We start from the raw sequence: 23427 nt of genomic DNA, 5'->3' as shown, positions 1-23427 counted from the left end.
AAAACACTGTATTGATGTGATTTTATCCTTACCTGGAAAAAACCACAAAGTAAAATAAAATACTGCTTACTCCTAAAGGATAAATTGAATTACATACTATACTTTGTGGTATAAACTGCAAACAAAACCTGGCCAACTTAGAGAAGAAAATGCTTCAAATTTCAATTTCCAAATCAAAGAACCAACAAACACAACAGAAAAATTCACATTTAAATGCTTCTACTTTTCAACTTAACAGTTCCAATACCAAATATAGAATGTATTTAAATTATAATTTCATATTATATGCTGCTATTAGGGAACAACAAAAACAAAATGTGATTATATTTTCAGTATCAAGTGGTTTTACACTTGAACCATTTCACTGATTTAAATAAGTTACCGCTACCAAAACTCTTAGAATTTCTTTTACTGACTTGTTCCAATTCCGTGAATACATGGTACAACTGTTCCTTGTATGTTACTGTAATGAGGCAGAAGTTATCTCTGATATTTTTATCTCCCACAAAACCCAGCACAATGGCATCTACCACATAGTCACTGACTACAGGATAGTAGATGACTCACTTTCAAAGAACCAAAAACACCTCCCCTAAAGAGATTAATTCTTTAAAGTTTGAACTATTTAGGATGAACATTAGTATTATGAAAATGAACATCCCTCAATTAAATAAAAATATAAATTAAAACATGTTACAAAATAAATATTTCCTACAAAAGCCTCTTTAGGAAGACTGTGAATAATTATACTTTCCTTCATCTATGATAAGTAATATAATCTTGCAGATTTTAATCCACAGGTATTATCTCTAATCTATAAATGGTTTTTTAAAGGAAAGAAAAGGAAACTAATTTTTAAAAAACACCTTTCCTCTGAGGATATGTAAAAATGATTAGGTACTTCATCAAAAACATCTTTAGTATGAAATTCATTAGTCCATACTATCAGCAAAATAATAAATAAAACCATCTAGGGCTGGGGATGTGGCTCAAGCAGTAGTACGCTCACCCGGCATGCACAGCATGCTGAGTTCGATCCTTAGCACCACATAAAAATAAAATAAAGATGTTGTGTCCACCGAAAAAACTAACTAAATAAATAAATATTTAAAAATTCTCTCTCTCTTTAAAAAAAATCTAAAGTAATTTATATATATATATATATATATATATATAATTTATATATCTATAAATATATAAGCTTTTATCAAATTAGAAATTTAGAATAAAATTAAAATATGCATTTAAACTAAAATATGAAGGTGAATAGATAAAATGGTAAGGAAGTCAGATATATAAATTAATTTGTATATGAAGAAACAATGTTTTTTGGAACAGAGATGCTTAGAGAACTCTCCAAATACCTCAATCTTCTGGTATGTCTATGTGGAATAAAGAAAAGTAAAATATAGTAACACCATCTAATGGTAGACCTATCCAGAAAGAAATTACAAGAAAAATAATTGAAGAAATAGATAAATAGGTGAGATATGAGTATTGTTTTTTTAGCTCTGAGTACATTTCAGATTCATCTTTTTAATTATGATAGTTGAAATAAAATCCTACCTGAAACAATTTTTCCTTTCGGCCCATGCCATTGGAATGATGGATCTATCAGTTCGGAATTTCGCAGTCGTTGGGTTACACATAGCACATGTGGACTCTTTTGATGGAGCATGACATATACTTTCACTGAAAATAAAATATTAAAATGTTCCAATAACATTTTATGTTCTTTCTTTCTGTATGCGCCTTATATTTTTATAGACTGGGTAACAATCTCTTGCAATATTTCTTTGGATTATTTTTTTCTATTGCTTGATGATATGAGCTAAATTTCACTGCAACTATGTAACTAACATTAAAACAACACAATGTATCTTGTGTATATGTGTGAGCATCTGTGTGTTAGTGAATATGTTTGTGTTTGATCACCCAAGCTTATGTCCTCAACATGAACATAATGCACTGGTACTTTTTATTCAGAGCTCACACATACTGACTATATCCCTCAGAGTATAACTTAAATTACACAAAATTAATATGATTCTTTATCTAGACTTGATGTGTATTATAAAGACATTAAACAAGCAGAAGTTATAAATAGTATAAATTGGAGGAATAATACATTATTTACAATGATATAACACAAACTACTGGATAAAATAATCCACAGACACTATCTCTAACCCATAAAAGTAAACAAAAACATGCTTTAAGTTTAAATATTAAGCACTATGTCCCATCCTGCTTTAAAATTTAAAGAATTATGATGAGTAAAAATAATACTCTTCAGAAGATAAAAAAGGAATACTGTAAAGATTCAATTGTTTTGCATTCACTCCTAAGTAAGCTTTTAGAAAATGCTAACTCTTCACTGATTCACCATATGCAAAGATTTCTGTGATTCATTAAAATAAAAATTGTTAGCCAGGCACTGTAGTGCATGCTTATTAATACCAGCAGCTCTGGAAGCTGAGGCAGGAGGATTGTGAGTTCAAAGCCATCCTCAGCCATTTAGGGAGGCTTTAAGCAACTCAGCAAGACTCTGTCTCTAAATAAAATTTAAAATAAATAAATAAATAAAATTAAAATTGTTTCTGAAAATGAAAATTGTTCTTAACTTTAAAGAGACTGCCTTTAAAAGTTTTGCCATAAAACATGATGTTTCTTTAGGGAGAGGGAGCATGGGAGGAATAGATGAACTCTACATAGGGGAGAAGGGTTGGAAGGGAAGGGAGAGGGCATAGGGTAATTAATGATGGTAGAATATGATGATCATTATTATCCAAAGTACAGATATGAAGACACGAATTGGTGTGAATATACTATGTATACAACCAGAGATATGAAAAATTGTGCACTATATATGTAATAAAAATTGTAATGCATTCTGCTGTCATATATAAATAAAAAATAAAAATTAAAAAATGATGTTTCTTGAAAGTAATTTCACATATGTATATCCCTTTACAGGTTCTGAAAACTTCTAAGTGATTTGTTTTTATCATAAATTGGTATTGAATTTTAAACTTTTTCTATATGTTTGAGGTCATCATATAGCTTGTTCCTTCTTGAACGAATTTAAATGAATCCTTGATATTAAAAGTTTACTTTCCTGAAATAAATGAAATTGGTCATGCTATTTTACTTAATTATTGTTAGATATCATTTACAAACATTTTCTTAGGCTCCTTGCAACTATGTTCAAAAATGGAAATGTGTGTAATTTCTTTATACTACTCTTGGTTCTTTTATCATTTTAAGCATTTATTATGATATATTTCATATTCATTTTCAATATTTATTATAATTAAGATGAATATCAGATCTAAGATTATAATGGCCACATGAAATGAACTGGGAAGACTCCTATCTGTAATTTTTTTCTGAAGGAATATGTAATTTATTTTCCTGGTACATTTTTTTTTAAAGAGAATAGGAAAATTTTTTTTGCATTAACAAGGCTGAATTTACTTGGTTATAAGTCTACTAAGTAATTTACTGGAAGCTAGTTTAGAAATTTATATTTAAACTAGTTATTAAAGTTATTACGATAATTTTTTTCAGATTGTAATGATTTTTTTAATTTCACTATCTTCATTTGCAACACTTTTTTGTACTTTATTTTCTCATAAAAAATTTACCAAAAATGTATCTATTAAAATTTCCAAAAAAAAAGTTTTTGATTCCACTAAACTGTACTACTTTATTGTGGTCTCATGAATTTCTGTTCTTCTTTTTCTGTCCTATATTTCTCAGCTGAAACTTTTTTTCCTCTTTTCTAACTTCTTGAATAAGCACTTACCCCATAAATTTTCCCTCCTCAACATCATATACTGGCTTCTATCTTCTCCAATACCTATTTTTTCAACCCAGAATTTATTTGTATTTGGTATGAAACATAAATCTAAGTTCCAATTCATTCATATATATATATATATATATATATATATATATATATATATATATATATATATACACACACACACACACACACACACACACACATATATATGAATTTTTGCCAATCTTTTTCAATGTATCTCACCACACCTCCTTTCACATTCAATTCCTTAACCAGGCCAAAGCAGTACTGATTATCACTCCTTTGTGATTTTATTCATGAAAGTACCTAATGTCTCATATTTCAAACATCAACACAAATATGCACAATTTTACTTTGGCTCTTTGATAGTATCCATGCCATTATTGTAATGGCACTAATTTCCATTAAAACTCCTGTACACATTTCAATCACAACAACAGGTGAATTCAAAAGAAGTTCCCAATGCAATGTCAACATACAAAAATAAATAATATTGCTGAAAATCAACAATAATACATTAAACCATGTTACAAGAAGGGAGATAACAGAGAATGATACACTGAAATTATTCTGTAGTCAGATAAGACCTTTGCAAGGAAGATTTTTAGACTCTAAAAAAAGACAAAGTTACTCACAAAGAAATCATGGGAGAATACACATAATTTTTAATTGCCAAGTTATGGATATGTATATAAACATACATATATTTATTTATTTGTATAATCAGTTTCCAGAAATTCAATTCTTGAATACTGACTCTAAGATGTATTTTGGAGCTGAGGTTGTAACTTAGTGATAGAGCACTGCCTGAGCATGTTCAAGAATCTGGGTTCAATCCACACCATACATGCACAAGTGTGCACACAAAAACACACACAAACACAGTATTTGGAAAATTAAAGCTTTATGAATGTCTAAAACTTCTATAAAAGGGAAGAGGAGACACCAACAATAAAAATTATTAAGAAATATTATGAAGTTACACTAAATAAAATCATAGTATGGTTTAAGAACAAACAGTAGTGTTTCTAAGGGAAAAAAGAGAAGTATAAAAAACTGATATCTGATAGAAGTATCTCATCACTGGAAATACTACAGGTTAATAAATGATGGCAAAAATTCATACACACACATAATTATATTTATAAAGTTGAATTTAGATTTATACCTTATACCAAATACAAATAAACTCTGCATTGACTAAAAACCTGAACACAAATTATTATTTAAGTAGATTATTAAAATAATACCTATAAAGGTATTATAATACTTTGCATTATAGAGAAAATATTTTCTTTTTTAGCAAGCAAATTAAAATATTTAATTGTGCAATGCTTTAATAAGATGTCAGATTTACTCAATGACCAAATTACAATCCATATTTCAACTATGAAAATAACAGCATATTGTATGCCCCAAAGATCTTTCTTTGGCATTGGACCATCATCTGTGCTTTTGCTTTTAAGGCATCATTGGTAATGAGCCTGCACTTACCCCTACCTATTCTGCCAATAACCACTGAGAATTATTATCATGTAAATTGCAGAAGTTTGTTACTAAGACAATGAATTATAGAATACAATTTTAGAATTGTATTCTATAAAGACTGTAGAATACAATCTTTCTTTTTTTAGTTGTAGATAAACACATACTTTTAATTTATTTTATTTTTTAAAATTTTTATGTATTTATTTTTTACATGAGCTCTATTATTATTATTATTATTATTATTATTTGCATTATAATTCTTAATACACCTTTATACCACAATTTACCATATCTGTGTATATAAGATATGTTGACACCAAATTCACATCTTCATACAGTATTTTGTATAATGATGAGGGTCTCCTTCCACCTTCCATGCGATTCCCCTTCTCCCTCCCTTTCCCTCCCACCCCTCTTCCCTATCTAGAGGTAATCTTCCTCCCATGATCTGCCTCCCTACCCCCATTTTGAGTCACCCCCTTTATATTAGAAAAGACACTAGGCATTTGTTTTTTTGGGATTGGCTAACTTCACTTAGCATAATCTGCTCTAATGTCATCCATTTCCCTGCAAATGCCATGATCTTATTGTTTTTTAGTGCTGAGTAATATTCCATTGTGTATAAATGCCACATTTTTTTATCCATTCATCCATTGAAGGACATCTAGGTTGGCTCCACAGTTTAGCTATTGTGAATTGTGCTGCTATAAACATTGATGTGGCTGTGTCCCTGTAGTATGCTGTTTTTAGGTCCTCTGGGTGTAGTCCAAGAAGAGGAATAGCTGGGTCAAATGGTGGTTCCATTCCCAGCTTTCCAAGGAATCTCCATACTGCTTTCCAAATTGGCTGCACCAATTTTCAGTCCCACCAGCAGTTTATGAGTGTACCTTTTCCCCTGCATCCTCGCCAGCACTTTTTGTTGTTTGTCTTCATAGTGGCTGCCATTCTCACTAGAGTGAGATGGTATCTTAGAGTAGTTTTAATTTGCATTTCTCTGATTGCTAGAGATGATGAGCATTTTTTCATATATTTGTTGATTGATTGTATATCCTCTTCTGAAAGTGTCTGTTCAGGTCCTTGGCCCATTTATTGATTGGATTATTTGTTTTTTTTTTTTTTTTTTGGTGCTTATCTTGTTGAGCCCTTTATATACCCTAGAGATTAGAGCTCAATCTGATGTTTGAGGGATAAAAATTTGTTCCCAGGATGTAGGGTACCTATTCACCTCAAATATTATTTCTTTTGCTGAGAAAAAAACTTTTTAGTTTGAATCCATCCCATTTGTTGATTCTTGGTTTTAATTCTTATGCTATAGGCATCTTATTAAGGAAGTTGGGGCCTAGTCCCATGTGATGGAGTATAGGGCCTACTTTTTCTTCTATTAGATGCAGAGTCTCTGGTTTAATTCCTAGATCCTTGATCCATTTTGAGTTAACTTTTGTGCATGGTGAGAGATAGGGATTCAATTTCATTTTGTTGCATATGGATTTCCAGTTTTCCCAGCACCATTTGTTGAAGATGCTATCCTTTCTCCATTGCATACTTTTGGCACCTTTGTCTAATATAAGGGTTAGTCTATGTGTCCTCTATTCTGTACCATTGGTCTGCCAGCCTGTTTTGGCGCCAGTACCATGCTGTTTTTGTTATGATTGCTCTGTAGTATAGTTTAAGGTCTGGTATACTGATACCACCTGTTTCACTCTTCCTGCTTAGAATCGCTTTAGCTATTCTGGGTCTCTTATTTTTCCAGATGAATTGCATAATTGCTTTTTCTATTTCTATGAGGAATGCCATTGGGATTTTTATCAGAATTGCATTGAACCTGTATAGTGCTTTTGGTAATATGGTCATTTTAATAATATTAATTCTGCCTATCCATGAGCAAGGCAGATCTTTCCATCTTCTAAGGTCTTCTTCTATTTCTCTCTTTAGGGTTATATAGTTTTCATTGTATAGATCTTTCACCTCTTTTGTTGATTCCCAAGGTTTTATTTTTTTTTTGAGGATGTTGTGAATGCGGTAGTTTACCTCATTTCCTTTTCAGAGGATTTGTCACTAATATACAGGAATGCCTTTGATTTATGGATGTTGATTTTATATCCTACCACTTTGCTAAATTCATTTACTAGTTCTAGAAGTTTCTTGGTAGAGTTTTTTGGGTCTTCTAGGTACAGAATCATATCATCAGCAAATAATGCCAATTTGAGTTCTTTTTTTAATGTGTATCCCTTTAATTTCTTTCATCTGTCTAATTTCTCTGGCCAGTGTTTCAACTATGTTGAACAGAAGTGGTGAGGGAGGGCATCCCTGTCTTGTTCCAGATTTTAGAGGGAATGCATTCAGTTTTTCTCTGTTTAGAATGATGTTGACCTGAGGATTAGCGCAGATAGCTTTTACATGTTGAGGTAAGTTCCTGTTATCCCTAGTTTTTCTAGTGCTTTGAACATAAAGGGGTGCTGTATTTTGTCAAATGCTTTTTCTGTTTCTATCAAGATGATCATATGGTTCTTATCTTTATTCTATTGATGTGATGTATTACATTTATTGATTTCCGTATGTTGAACCAACCTTGCATCTCAGGGATGAATCCCACTTGATCATGGTGCACGATCTTTTTTTATGTTTTTGATCCGATTTGCCAGAATTTTATTGAGGATTTTTGCATCTATATTCATTAGAGATATTGGTCTGAAGTTTTCTTTCTTTGAGGTGTCTTTGTCTGGTTTTGGAATCAGGGTGATATTGGCCTCGTAGAATGAATTTGAAAGTACTCCCTCTTTTTCTGTTTCCTGAAATAGACTGAAGAGTATTGGTATTAGTTCTTCTTTAAAGGTCTTGTAAAACTTGGCTGTATATCTGTCCAGTCCTGGGCTTTTCTTGGTTGGTAATCTTTTGATGGCTTCTTCTATTTTCTCACTTGATATTGGTCTGTTTAAGTTGTGTATATCTTCCTGACTCAATCTGGGCAGATCATATGACTTAAGGAATTTCTCGATGTCTTCACTATCTTCTATTTTATTCAAGTATAAGGTTTCAAAATAATTTCTATCTTCTATATTTCTGTAGTGTCTGTTGTGATATTGCCTTTTTCTTTCTGTATGCTAGTAATTTGGGTTCTCTCTCTTCTTCTCTTTGTTAGCATGGCTAAGGGTCTGTCAATCTTATTTATTTTTTCAAAGAACCAACTTTCAGTTTTGTCTATTTTTTCAATTGTTTATTTTGTTTCAATTTAATTGATTTCAGCTCTGATTTTAATTATTTCTTTTTTTATTTTTTTATTGGTTGTTCAAAACATTACAAAGCTCATGACATATCATTTTCCATACATTTGATTCAAGTGGGTTATGAACTCCCATTTTTTACCCCAAATACAAGTTGCAGAATCACATCGGTTTATTTCTTGCCTTCTACTGCATTTGCTGCTGATTTGTTCTTCTTTTTCTAGGGCTTTGAGATTTAGTGTGAGGTCATTTATTTGTTGGCTTTTTCTTCTTTTAAGGAATGAACTCCATGCAATAAATTTTCCTCTTAGTACTGCTTTCATAGTGTCCCAGGGATTTTTATATGTTGTGTCTATGTTTTCATTTACCTCTTAAGAATTTTTTAATTTCTCCTTGATGTCTTCTGTAACCCATTGTTCATTCAGTAGCATATTGTTCATTCTCCATGTGATGTAGGAATTTTTCTTCCTTATTTTATAATTGATTTCCAATTTCATTCCATTATGATCGGATAAAATGCATGGTAGTATCTCTACTCCTTTATAATGTCTAAGAGTTGCCCTGTGGCATACTATATGGTCTATTTTTGAGAAGGATCCATGTGCTGCTGAGAAAAAAGTGTATCTGCTTGATGTTGGTTGATATATTCTATATATGTCAATTAAGTCTAAGTTATTAATCATGTTATTGAGTTCTATAGTGAGAAACTATTTTCATGGCAAAGGTACAAACACAAAAATACTAAACTCAGATGATTAAATATTAACAATTTCTGTTCAATCCTATACAACATGAACAAACTTAACAGATTTGAACTTGGGAAGAAGATATTCCAACAAAGAAAATCAATGATGGATTTATAATGGAATATAAATGATATGAAATAACTCCTTTGAAAACAGGCAGAAAAAAAATGAACAGAGGCAGCTTAACTTTTTTTGCTTAGCAAACAATGGAAAAATTGGATAATATTTTATGCTGGTGAGTATGTGGGAAATATCCCTTGAACCCTTCTGGAGGAGATGTGAACTGGTACAGACACTTTGAAGACCTATATCTTAGTGAGATGGAGAATGGTAAGGTCATATGATACTTATCAACTACTCCTGGATACAATAGGCCCAGAAACTTTTTATACAAGTAAAATAAATAAATAAATAAATATATATATATATATATATATATATATATATATATATATATATATATACACACACACACACACACACACACACACACACATACACACACACACACACACGTGTGTGTGTGTATGTGTTATCATATGCATCAAGAAATGAAACTAAGTGAAAATGTAAACAAATGCTCACTGACCAAATGGATACATGAGTGAATAAAAACAGAAAACTAACTGACATTAATAGAGCAAGTAAAATGAGAACAAGTTAAAAAAAGGACCACAGAACAGAAAAATGGCCAATAGAGATAGATGCTGAAACCTTGCACAACAGAAGAAACTCCAGGCATAAAACAGCAGGCAGTCAGCATACACATCTAGCAAAATGTCAGTCTAAAAGAAATTAAAAATACTCTACTTCTGATAAAAACACTATCTGCTGAATTGTAATGTTAATTCATTTAAAGAACAAATTTAATATTATTCAATAACATGAAATAATAAGGAAATCAGATATAAATAACTATTTATGATCTAGATTTAAAAGTTATAGCTAGTAAAATCAACAAACGTGGCAGAGTAAGGAGTTCCAAATTTTTTTCATAAATAATAATAAGAATTTTCAGAACTCTGAAATTCATCAAAGACTTTAAGTAAGGTAAGAAAAATTTACACAAGACAACTGAATTTCAGTGTTGTGGGATGAACTGTTCTCCTCTCATCACCCCCACATTCATATGTTGAAGTCTTAATCCCCACTCCCTGAGAAAGTGAATTTATTTGTAGATAGAATTCTACAAAGGAAATCAAAATTAAATCTTTAGGCTGGGTCCAAATCTAGTATGAATGATGCCCTTATAAAAGGAAAAATTTGGACACATAAGTATAGAGGAAAGGCAATGTGAAGAGACATAGGAAGAAGGAACAGATCTTTCTTTCAGAGCACTCAGAGGAATCAACCCTTACAGCAACTGATTTTGGACTTCTATCCTCCAAAACTGTGAGATTATTTCTGCTGTATAAGCTATTCAGTCTGTAGTGTTTTGTTATAAAAGCTCTAACGAAACAACATACTTGTGAAAAAATGGTGCTCTTAAAGCATTTTAACTTGCTCTTTTGCTGTCCTCACAATCTCTGTAGTATCCACGAAAGTAAAGTCTTAAATTATAGTGAGAACCATCAGCCTCACAACCACTGGAAGGGGCAAACAAGATCAAAATAACTCCAAAACTTCCTTCCCAGAGAACTGTCATTATTAGACCTGTCTAGCAATCTCTTGAAAGACCCTACTCACAAGGCTATCTTCCCTTGATTTTGTGACTGCCTGATACAGTAGAGGATAGTTGAGGAAACTAGTAAGTTAACCAAAAGCTTAAGATAAAAATCTGGTGAGTAACATTTCCACAGGAAGTAAGAAAACTGACACATTCCTAACAAAATAGAAGCCTGTATATTCCAGGCTGTATGTATGTCCAGGACGTGTGCCATCTCAGTAAATACCAAGAAGCCTCATGTTCTCACCTCTAACTGAAATTGAGATTCTACATAGCATAAAGTCAATGCTAAGGTAGAACTGTCAAATACATAGCTAAAAATAAAAGATACTAAAAATTAAAGATACAATCCACAGTATGTACACATAGACCTCAGCAAAGACTAAGCTGTTTAATTAGAGTTCTATATAATCATTAGCCAAAGACAACTGTTCAGAAAGTTCAGTGATTATGCATGTAAAGAATAAATAATTTACACAATTAGTTCAAAAAGTCACTAAACAAACAAAAAAGATAGGCAAACAACATCATAATCTGGGAGGAAAGAAGAATCTTAGAGAGTTGTTTTGCTATATTATTAATATTTCCAGTTTTCAACTAAAAACATAAACATGCAAAAAAAGAGAAAAAGTTCAATTACATACATAGAAAAAGAGCAGCCAATTGAAACCTACCCTAAAATTAAGATCGAATATTGGGCTTACTGCATAAATACATATAAAATTAGCTACTTTAAATATAGTACAAGAAAACAATGTCTAAAGAAATAAAAACAGTATGAGATGATCATTTCCCTAAACAGAGAATATCAACAAAGAGATAAATTATAAAAGAACAATTAAAATATAATAATTGGGGCTGGGATGTGGCTCAAGCGGTAGCGTGCTTGCCTGGCATGCGCGGGGCGCTGGGTTTGATCCTCAGCACCACATAAAAATAAAAAAAAAAGATGTTGTGTCCACTGAAAACTAAAAAACAAATATTAAAAAAGTTCTCTCTCTCTCTCTCTCTCTCTCTCTCTCTCTCTCTCTCTCTCTTTAAAAAAAAAATATAATTGAGGGCCGGGGTTGTGGCTCAGCAGTAGAGCACTCGCCTGACAAGTGTGAGGCCCTGGGTTCGATCCTCAGCACCACATAAAAATAAATAAAATAAAGGTATTGTGTCCAGCTACAACTAAAAAAATAAATATTTTTAAAAATATAATAATTGAAATAAAAAAATTATCTAAAAGGAATCAACAGCTTGATCAGGCAGAAGAATCAGTGAATTTTAAGATAAACAATTTGGGGTTATCCAGTCTGAAGAAAAAAAGAAATAAAGATAAATGAATAAAGACTTAGAGATATGAGAGAAATCATCAAATCATGAGTACATGCATAATAATGAGTGTTCCATGAAGAGCGGGGAGAGACACAAAAGATATTTAAAGAAATAATGATAAACACGTCCCCAAAAGGATGAATAGTATGAATCTACAAATCCAAGAAGGTCAATGAACTCTAATTAAAATAAACCCAAAGAAATTTATACACAGGTACATAATTAAGTTCATAAACAAAAATATAATACTGGTAGCAACAAAGAAAGGAACTAACAACATACCAGTGGTCTTCAATTACTAGCTTATTTCTCATTTGAAGACAATGAAACATAAAATCTGAACAGACCTAAAACAACCACAGTGATTAAATTAGTATTCAAAAAACTTCCACAAAGAAAATTCTAGTACCAGATGGATTCACTGGTAAATTCTACCAAAAGACTAAAGCACAATTAACAATAATCCTTCATAAACTTTTTCAAAAAAATAGAAGAGGAGGGAAAACATTCCAACTTGTTCTACAAATCCAATATTATTCTAAAACCAAAATCAAATGAAGATATCACAAGAAAACTACAGATCAAATTTCCTTATGAATCTAGAGGTATAAAAATCATCAAAATACTGGCAACCAAATCTGGCAGTATTAATAAAAAAGGGACTATATGTCACAGTCAACTAAGATTTATTCCAGGAATTCAATGCTGATTCAGAATACTAAAATTTGTCAATATAATGCAACATGTTAACAGAAGCAAGGATTAAAAAACAAATGATCATTTCCAAAGATGTGAAAAATTTGACAAAATCTAACACCCTCTCTCCCTCCCTTACACACACACACACGCTCGCGCGCGCGCACACACACACACACAGAGTAAAACTGAACAGAGTGAACTTAGTCAACCTAATTAAGGACATCTATTTAAAAAAAAAAACTCATACCTACCATCCAACTTACTGAAAACTTTTCCTTCCCTAAGATCAGGAGCAAGACAAAGATATCTGTTATCATCAATATTGAGGTTCTACCTAAGAAGCTGGCATGAAAATATAAAAGGAATTCAGGTTGGAAAGGAAGGAAATAGAACTATCTCCACTTGCAGATGTCAAAAAAAATTTAATGAACCACCCTAAAAATAGAGCTAAATAATGAATAAAGCAAGATGGCAGGATATGACCAAAATATCATCTGTATTTCTACAATTTGTCAATGAATAATCCACAAACTAAATAAAATCCTTCTATTTACAACAGCATCAAAAGTAGTAAAATATTTAGTAAAAAAACTGAACAAAAGAAAAGTTAAAACTTGCACACTGAACACTACAAAACATCATAAAGTGAAATTAAAGAAAACTTAAATAGACAGATAGTCCATATTCCTGGATTGAAAATACTTAAAATTGTTAAGATGACAAAAATAGATCTGCAGAGTCAATGCAATTCCTACTTTAAGACCAAGGGACTTCTTGCAGAAACTGACACACTAAATCAAGAGTTGATATGGAAATGAAAGAATAACCATAACATTCTGTAAAATAAAAAAATTATAAAAGATTTACACTTCATAGCTCAAAAATTTATTATAAAGCAACAATAGCCACGACAACAAGGTATTGACCTGAGGAAATATATATATATATGAATGAAAATATCAATTGTATTTCTAGTAGTGAACAATCCATGAACTAAATAAAATTCTTCCATTTATAACAGCATCAAAATAATAAAATATTTAGAAATAAGGCTAGCAAAAGAAATGTAAGACTTGTACACTGAAAACTACAAAACATTCAGAACAAAAATTAATATACATCAATGGCACTCATAAATAAAACTCATAAACTATGGCTAATCATTTTTTAAGAAAGGTACCAAGACAATTAAATACAGAGAAAATAGTATCTTCAACAAATGGTACTAGAACAATTAGGTAACAATCACATGCTAAAGAAGGAATTTGATCTCTCTCTTGCATCATAAAAATTAATTCAAAATGGATCAAAGACCTAAATAAAAGACCTAAAACAATGAAACTCATATGAAGAAACATATAAGGAAATTATTGCTCCATTAATGATCACAACTGGTTAGGTGATAATTTCTTAAATATGACACCAGAAGTACCAGAAAAAAATAGAAATTAGACTTTATCAAACTTTAAAATGTGAATTTCAAAAGATACATTAATAAAGTTAAAATACAATCCATGTAATTGGAGAAAATATTTGTAAATCATTTGTATGGCATGTGTCCAACACTCAGAATATATAAAGAACACTATAACTCAACAACAACCAAAAATGTTTTTAAAACAGGAAAAAGATCTAAGTATCCATTTTTGCAAAATGGTATTCACATGGCCATAAACATAAAATCATTAGCTATTAGAGAAATACAAATCAAAATCACAAGATTCCACTTTATACACATTAGGATAGCTGTAAACAAAAAAAGATGGATAGTATCAAGTATTGATGAGGATGTTGGAAAGTTTGAACCCTCTAACATTACTAGTGTGAAAGTAAGCTAGTTCAGGCTCTTTGAAAATTAGTTTGGCAGTTTTTCAAAATGTTAAAAATAGGATCATCTGTTTTCTAGCAAATCCCCTAGTAAAATGCCTAAGAGAAAGGAAAACAAACATTTATACGAAATAAAATATTATTCAACTGCAAAAAGGAAGGAAGTACTTACATATTGTATAACATGATAAGCCTCAAAGACCTTAAACTAAGTGAATGAACCCAGACACAAAAGGCTACTACAATTACAATTATAATTCCACAATGTCTGGAATCGGCAAATCTACACAAACAGGAAGCCAATTTGTTGTTTCCAGGGGCTGGAAAGTGATGACCTAATGAGTATGATGTTTTTATTGAGAGTGATGAAAATGCGATGTAAGATAGTGGGGATGTTATCTAACATTGCCAACACACTAATTTTATGGAAAATGAATTTATACCCTGATAAAAATGCAAAAACAAAGTTGTGCCTTCTGTGTCTCATGTGACTTTTATAAGATTTTGTAAATCCAAAATCTCGTTTAAAATGTTTTAGCATGTTTAAATTGTCCATATTTAATATTATACCTAGTATTATACAATAAGCAAAAACAATACTGGCAACTTCAGCTAAATTTTAGAATTATCCTTTGCATAATTATGTCATTATAGCATAAAAATTAAACTTTGAAGAATCTAACTATATGGAAAGAACTTTAATCCATTTCTGTAGAAGGACATGAACTTTAGAAGACAGGAGAACTAGGAAACATTAGCCATTTGGAAAACACTAATAAAATTTAAATCACAAAAATGGCAAGTTATATTCCATGTATGTATGATATGTCAAAAATAAATTCTTAATGTCATGTATAACTAAAAAGAAAAAATGTAAACAAATGTTAACTTTTTAAAATTATTGTGAGTCTATATATGAATACCTGGAAAATTTGATGATCCCACTATTTTCACTGACTCTTGGGTCAAGCAAAAATTCTTGGAAATCGAACCAAATATTCAACTATGAGAGGCAAAAAGAAAGCAAAAGGTTAACAAATTTCCTCACTGGAAACTCCAAAACTTTAAAGTACCCTTGATCTTACACAAAGGTGAAGCTCATAAATCCAGTTCCTCTTGTATCTCATATCTCTTTTCCAACTCTACTCACCTTCATGTGCCCTAATGAGTTTAATCTACCTACTGCCTTCTCTCTATTACATCTCATTTCTGGCTTTTTTCACATTCACTTAGAACACTATGTTTTAGTTTCTAAATTCCAAATCTCCTATCCCTCAAGACCCAAATCACAAATACCACCTCTTTCAAAACTCCTGTTTGTTCGTATTTGTCAGGATATCAGGATATCACTACCACCTCTGTTATGTCATTCATTCCACATTTTATTATAGTTGTTTATGGACAAATATAATTTTATTTATTATACATTCAATTGATGGAAGTATCAGTGTTTATATAAACTTATCAAAAAATAAAACAAAGCATTATACCATGTACATGGCAACTATTAAATAATTGTGAAATATATCGATACCCCTCATTTTTGAATGAACACGTTTGAAAGGGATAATGGTGAGAACAGAACAAGTGAGAAAATCAATATAAACATACAGTATTACAAAGCACTATACCCAAGTACTCTCTAACAACAAAGAAGTAAAGCACAAATAAAAGAAAATGGTATTAAAAGCCAGAAGATCTGAGTTTAAATCCCACCACATACTGGTTTTAAGAAAGCCACTTTAAAGTTTAGGAGCCTAACTTTTCTGATCTGGAACTGGGACAATAATTCCAGCTTACAGAGTTACTGTAGGACTAAATGGAATTTGTATAAATTATAAAATGCCATATAAATACATGGCCTTTAGTATTCATGGTTCACATATAAATATATTGACTCCTTATTCTGCTTCTTATACCCTTATTGGTCTGGTCTGATTAGTGGGTCAAAAAAAAAAAAAAAAAAAAAGACAAGGAAGATATTTAAATGAAAACACTTCCTTTCATATTAGGTACAAAACCATGAACCACTTTCAAAAGTATCTTAATCCTGCAAATAAAGGACATTGGATATTCTCATAGATCAATTTTTGGATTCCAGATGACTGGAGTTTAGCATATCTTGTAAATCTCCACTCACTCACTCACTCTTTTCTCCACCTCATCTATCCCATGCTTACTTCCACATTCCTTCTACATTTTTCTTGGAGACCTTATTTTTTCATTCTCCTTTATTTGAACAAGTGTTAGCATTTTAGAAAGCCTCTTTTGTGGGCTGGGGATGTGGCTCAAGCGGTAGCGCGCTCGCCTGGCATGCGTGCGGCCCGGGTTCAATCCTCAGCACCACATACAAACAAAGATGTTGTGTCCGCCGAGAACTAAAAAAAAAATAAATATTAAAATTCTCTCTCTCTCTTTAAAAAAAAAAAAAAAAGCCTCTTTTGTGCTTTTCATTCATCAATTCTTGGATTTTATTTTTAAGAAAGTCTAGAATATATAAACAAAAATAAAGTAGCCAAATATTTCCAGTTAAATAACAGTTCGATTACACTCTTAACTTTTTTCAGCACTTGTTTCTATCATGTTATTTTGAAATATCATAAATGTATTTTGTAAGAATATGGAAAAGCATGTCAGCTCTTCAGATGTCAAAACTTAAAAAAAATCTCAGCATATTCTGCATTTTATATCTCCAGCCAATAGAGGGAGCTCCTGTATCACGGATATTTTAAAATCACAGCACACATACTATGGAATACATTGGCTCAGGACAATATATTACGGAACTCACAAAGAAATATAAAGCCAGTAAATGAACCATGGGTTTAATTTAGGAGTTTATTAATTCAGTTTAAATTTCAAACTTTTAACTCCAGGTGTTTGAGTGCTCTTCTATCTTCAAAAGATTAAAGATTTCCCAGTCATTCGCTCCTCTTTGCAAATACAGGGACTTTGTACGACCTCTACATAAAATACACTTTTTTGGTCAGGTATTAATTAAGTACAGTGTTTATATAAACCAGGTGCACGTGACACAGGAAAAACGTAATCAAGGGTGGAGTCACGGTTACCCAGCAGAGCTAGACCACCGAGCGCCGCCGACCCTCACCTGACGGGGGCGCCCGCACAAGAAAGGCGGAGAAGAGGAGGATGGCTGCTCGGGAGAGCGGGAAGCCAGAGGCCCGGGCCCGCCGCCAGGTCCGCCACGCCCGGCCAGAGGCCGAGGTCTCCATCCATACGCCGCCGCCGCCTGCCTACACTCCACGCAGAAGGTCGTTACGCGACGCGCGCTCACCCGCCGCCGGAAATTGGCGGGCGGTGGACCGGAAGGCGAACCGGACGGACTCTGTTACGTTCTCCTCTGGTTCCTTATTTTTTGTATTAGAAGTCACTTCCTAATCAGACTTTGGGCTGTGCAAAGACCTTGTGAGAGACCTTGCAAAATATTCATTTCAATATTCTGTATGGTTGTGCTTCCCAGATGAATATGCCCTTTGTGAAAGTATTTGAAGACAGACATGACTATGGCAGATTTGAAAAGAAATGTAATCCTGCCTTTCTTAAATTTCATCTTTACCCCCCTTCTGTCCTGCCAAACTATCATGTACACTATCCTTATCCTCCACCTATGGGCCAGATTATCCATTATTTCCACTTCGAGATGATGTGCCCTTAGTTGATCCCTGTTCAGGATTTGTGAGTCCTGGTGGTGATGCTGATTTAAAGCCTGGCATTGGCAGAACTATACAAAACCTGGCAGATTTCAGTGATGTGAAACCTCAACATCGAATTCCTAGACCAGACCCTGAATTTCCAACAACAATAAAAAGGCAAACAATTCTGTTCGAAGAACTGCAACAGAGTAGGAGGTGGAATTCCAGGCAAGTACCAGACATTTCCATCAGAGCAAAACTTGGAGGTAAATAAAGTAATATGGACTTTGTAACTCTTAAATACTCCAGTGAGAAAGAAAAACATGGATATAAGATATAGGATTTTAGCAGTCAAATTGACAAAATGATACCTGAATAGGGCATTTTTAAGTTTTATATATATATATATATATATATATATATATATATATATATATATATATATATATATATTTATATATATATTAATTGTAGTTGGACACAATATCTTTATTTATTTTTATGTGGTACTGAGGATCGAACCCAGTGCCTCACACATGTGAGGTGGGCACTCTACTGTTGAGCTACAGATCCAGCCCAAATTATGTATTTTTTTTTAAATTATAGAATGATAAATATAAATCTATTTGCAAAATAAAATTTAATTTAAAAAGAAAAAAATATTTATTAAGTTTAAGTCAGGAAAAAAGGTATAACGATCATTTATTTTAGAAATATAGATATTATTTTACCACAAAGGAATTTATGTACTACATTGGTAATTGTGTAGCAAGCCTCGTTATATAAGTCTCTCACTTGAAAACAATAATTTACTGATGGTTGTTAAACAGGTCACAGGAGCTCAAATTAAGTGGGAACAAATGTGAAAGTTAATTTGGGGGTACAGTAAGAACAGAGATGAAGAAAAGCATCCCCTGCATAAATAGCTTTATGGGACCAGAACCAGGATTCATGACCTCTTACTGATATGTGCCACGTGGTTTCTCTGTAAGAGTTCCACTATATAACCACAGGCCTGGGCCCAGAAGTTTGGCGAGAATTAGCTCCAAAGGAAACCCTCAGGGACTTTTTCCTGTATTAAAATATGTCTGATAGACAGGGAGGGAAAAAAAGCTTTGAGTATGTGAAAAGGAAAAGGCCAAATGACATAGCAGGAAGTGCTTTAATTGCTCCAATGTCAAAGATGGCAATACCTTGCCATGGCTTTGTTTCAGCACCAACCAGACTGGAAGCTACCATGTGTTAGTATGGTAGGGATTCGTAGTTTTTGCCCTTTCTTCCTGGAGAAAGGCCATACAAGAAACCAGGAGAGGATAGGAATAAAGGAAAAAGTAATCAAAATGAAAATCCCCACAAGATAAATCCTCAGCCCTACCATCCAGAGACTGTTAGGCCAGAAGGAGAATTTTAAGAGATTTAAGCATGAGAGTTTTGATTTTAATTTATACTCATTGTGGTTTTAGCATTTAGACTCACAGAAATTTCTGAGTTATAGAATTTTTCTATAAAAAGTATAAAAATTGCAACAACCTATCTTAAGAATCATTCTATATTCCATTGGAAATACCATCTATGGAAATATTGTATTACTGAGAATCAAATGTACTTATATCTACAAATGACAAATACTGTCTTAGGTGCTAAAAATGTTTACGTATTGTCAATGAAGGAAATACCGATAGTTCAAGTTCATCTCACCGACCTAATACATTCTCACCGATTATGAACTACAGATTCTTTTCTAGTCTATCAAGAAAGGAGCTTGAACTCAACCTTTGCAAACATTTCAATGCATAATACTATATTTATTCTAAGGTAACTAAAGTCATTCTTCTCATTTAATTCAAGAATGGCATTTACCTTGTAAGCTGAAAACTCCAGTTTAGTATAATTTTAAAGGCAATATTGTCAATTTGTGTAAGTTCTTCTCAGAGTGGACTCTTAAAACATTACTCCAAGAAGTTTAAATTGAAGAAGTAGTTTGGTAAGCTACCAAATTACTGAAGTGTTGTTAAAAAGTCTTTGGCTCATCTGGTCTGTGTGTTTTACTGTTTGAATCAGTACCATAGGAATTCAGAGAATAGGCTCTAGGATCATGGCTATCTACTCATTACACCTGCAATTCTCTTTATACCCATATATCCTTATTAAAACTCACATAATAATACTTCATAGTATAAGAAGTATTTGATATAATTCATGTAAAATATCTGAAGTAAGAAAGGAAACATAAGGTCAGATAGTATAATTTTTATTCACTTCTTACAAAAATTGAGGATAATAGTACTTATAAAAGTGTAAGAATTAAATGAATTAGGACAATTAAAATTCCTAGTAAAATTCCTAGAACCTGGTAAAGGACTTAGTCCATAGTAAATATTATTATTATTAACCATAAACAGTTTCAAAGAATAATACTTGGGGACTGATTACAATATTTGTTTTAGAGTTTAAATGACTTTGTAGATCCTAGAAATAATTATTAATTTTAAATGGTACATTTAAATTTCTGATAAGCAATATCTCACAATTAATCACATCACATACCAGTATGCTTTTCAGTTAACTTTCACAAATACCAAAATAAGATCATAAAAACTTTTATTTCTGACTTCTTGTCCTATGCCAACCCTGTCTAAACCTTTAACTGGGTTCAGTACTTCCTTTCTGTTCTAGTTTGACTCTTATTCACTCTAATCAACTGTTCTAAACTTATTCTAATTGTATTCAAAGGCTGTTTTAGATGTTTCCTATCATTGTAGCAGATAGCTCAGTCTTTCCTACCACAGAGAAAATAGAGGTGATCTATTATCACCTCCTTGATTTTCCTACCATTTGCCTCCTGATAGCAATATTTGTACCTTTAAATGTGCCTTTTTTCTTTTTTAAGCCATTATCTTAGCTCAAGATATTATAACAAAATACCAAAGATTGGGTGGATAAATCAACAGACATTTATTTCTCAAAATTCAGGAGACTGGGATATCAAAGTTAAAGGAATAAATAGATTCAGTTCTTGGTGAAGGTCCTCTACCTGGTTTACAGAGGCTGCCTTTATCCTGTGTCCTCAGATATCAGAGAGAAAGATCTAGTTTTTTAATCCTTAAAAGGAAACCAATTATATTGTGGTAGTCTGACCCTCTTTACCTCATCTTAATCTAATTACTTCCCAAAGGCTCCAACTCCAAATAATATCACCCTGGGGGTTACAACTTCAACATGTGAATTTGAAGGGACACAAAAAATTGCTCCATAACAACCATCTTACCATTTTGAAGTATATAGTTCATTGGTATTAAGTATATTCACAATGTGCAAACGTCACTACCATCGATCTCAAGAACATGCTTCATCTTGCAAAACTGAAACTCTATATCCATTCAGGAATGACTGTGTAATTCCCTCTACCCATGAACACTGGCAGCCACCATTATATTTTCTGGCATTGTTGATTTGACTACTTTAGTTTCATTGTGTAAGTAAAATCATTCAGTATTTATCTTTTGTGACTGACTTATTTAGTTTAGTATAATGTCCTCAAGTTTCATCCATGATGTAGCATGTGTCAAAAATTCCTTCCTTCTCAAAGCTGCATAATATTCTATTTTATGTATGTACTACATTTTATTTACCAATTCACCCATCAATGTACAAATGGGATGCTTTACCTTTTGGTTATAATAAATGATACTGCTATGATTATGATTTTGCAAATTTCTTTTTGACACCTGGTTTTAGTTGGGGGGAGGCAGTCCTCTTTAAAACCCAGAAATAGAAATGCTGAATCATATGGCATTCTATTTTTAACTTATTAGAAACTACCATACCATTTTCTGTTGGGCTGCATTATTTTTTTTAACCACTAAAAATGCACAATTCCAGTTCCTTGAATTTATGGACTAATGGTGCATAATCCTTTTAATGTGATGTTAACTATTGTTTGATAGTATTCCATGAAGGATTTTTGCATCAACATTTATCAAAGATATTTGGAATTTTCTTTACCTGTAGTGTCTTTGTCTGATTTTGATATTAATATAATGTTGGTCTTACATAATGAATTTAAAATGTATTCCTTTTCAATTTCTTTGAAAGGTTACAAGGAAGATTTGTGCTAATTCTTTAAATAGATTGGTGGTAGGATTCACCAATGAAGCCATCTATTCCTTTTATTTATTTTTTGTTTAGTACTGATTCTGTCTTTTATATAGTTCATAGTTCATAGTTTCTGTTTCTTCATGATTCAGTTTGGGTAAGTCGTGGGTGTCTCTAGGCCCTTCATCCATTTCATCTAGGTAACCCAGTTTGTTAGTGCACAATTATTCACAGAACTCTTTTACAATCATTTTTGTTTCTGTAAAACCAATTGTAATGACTCCTTCATTTCTGGGTTTAGTTTTTGGATTCTTTTCATTTTTACTTTGTCAATCTTGCTAAATGTTTATCAACTTTGATGATTTTTTTTTTCAAAGAACAAAATTTTGGTTTCATTGATTTTCTCTGTTGTTTCCATTTTCATTTTTTAATACATGCTCTAATTTTTGTTATTTTCTTTTTCTATGGGATCATTTTGCTCCTCTTTATCTCACTCCTTTTGAGGTATAAATTTCAGTTTCTTTTAAAAGATTTTCCTTCTGTATTAATGTAGGTATTTATTACTATGAACTTCCCCCTTCTGATTTAGCTGCATTTCATAAATTTGGATGTGTTGTGTTTCATTTTCATTTGGCTTCATCTATTTCCTGATTTTCTTTCTGATTTCCTCTTTGATCCAAAGAAGACTCTTTTTTAATAGTGTATTGTATAATTTCCAAATGTTTCTGAATTTTCCCATTTTATTTATTATTGATTCCTAGTTTATTTCCATTGTGGTCAGTAAAGGATTTTGGCATCATTTAAGTCTTAAATGTGTTAACACTGATTTTGTGAACTAACATGAAATATCCTGGAAAATGATTTTTATTTCTTTAGTAAGGGT

At 32.0% G+C, this 23427-nt stretch overlaps 1 protein-coding gene and 1 pseudogene across 1 annotated transcript in view; one reads left to right on the top strand and one right to left on the bottom strand.

The window, feature by feature from the left end:
- Window positions 1–18029, bottom strand: part of LOC114079472 (zona pellucida-binding protein 1) — a 94853-nt gene extending 76824 nt beyond the window's left edge. Inside the window, 4 exon segments of the mRNA XM_071619693.1 lie at window positions 1567–1692; window positions 15720–15767; window positions 15770–15799; window positions 17906–18029. Coding sequence (XP_071475794.1) covers window positions 1567–1692; window positions 15720–15767; window positions 15770–15799; window positions 17906–18029 — 328 coding nt within the window.
- A 248-nt stretch (window positions 18030–18277) lies between these two features.
- The window catches only part of LOC139707884 (protein SPMIP7-like), a 34468-nt pseudogene continuing 29318 nt past the window's right edge, over window positions 18278–23427 (top strand).

The sequence above is a fragment of the Marmota flaviventris genome, chromosome 12, assembly GCF_047511675.1.
Source record: "Marmota flaviventris isolate mMarFla1 chromosome 12, mMarFla1.hap1, whole genome shotgun sequence".
Taxonomy (NCBI): Eukaryota; Metazoa; Chordata; class Mammalia; order Rodentia; family Sciuridae; genus Marmota; species Marmota flaviventris.
Note: the sequence above shows the minus strand (reverse complement) of the source record. Positions and strands in the feature narration are given on the sequence as shown.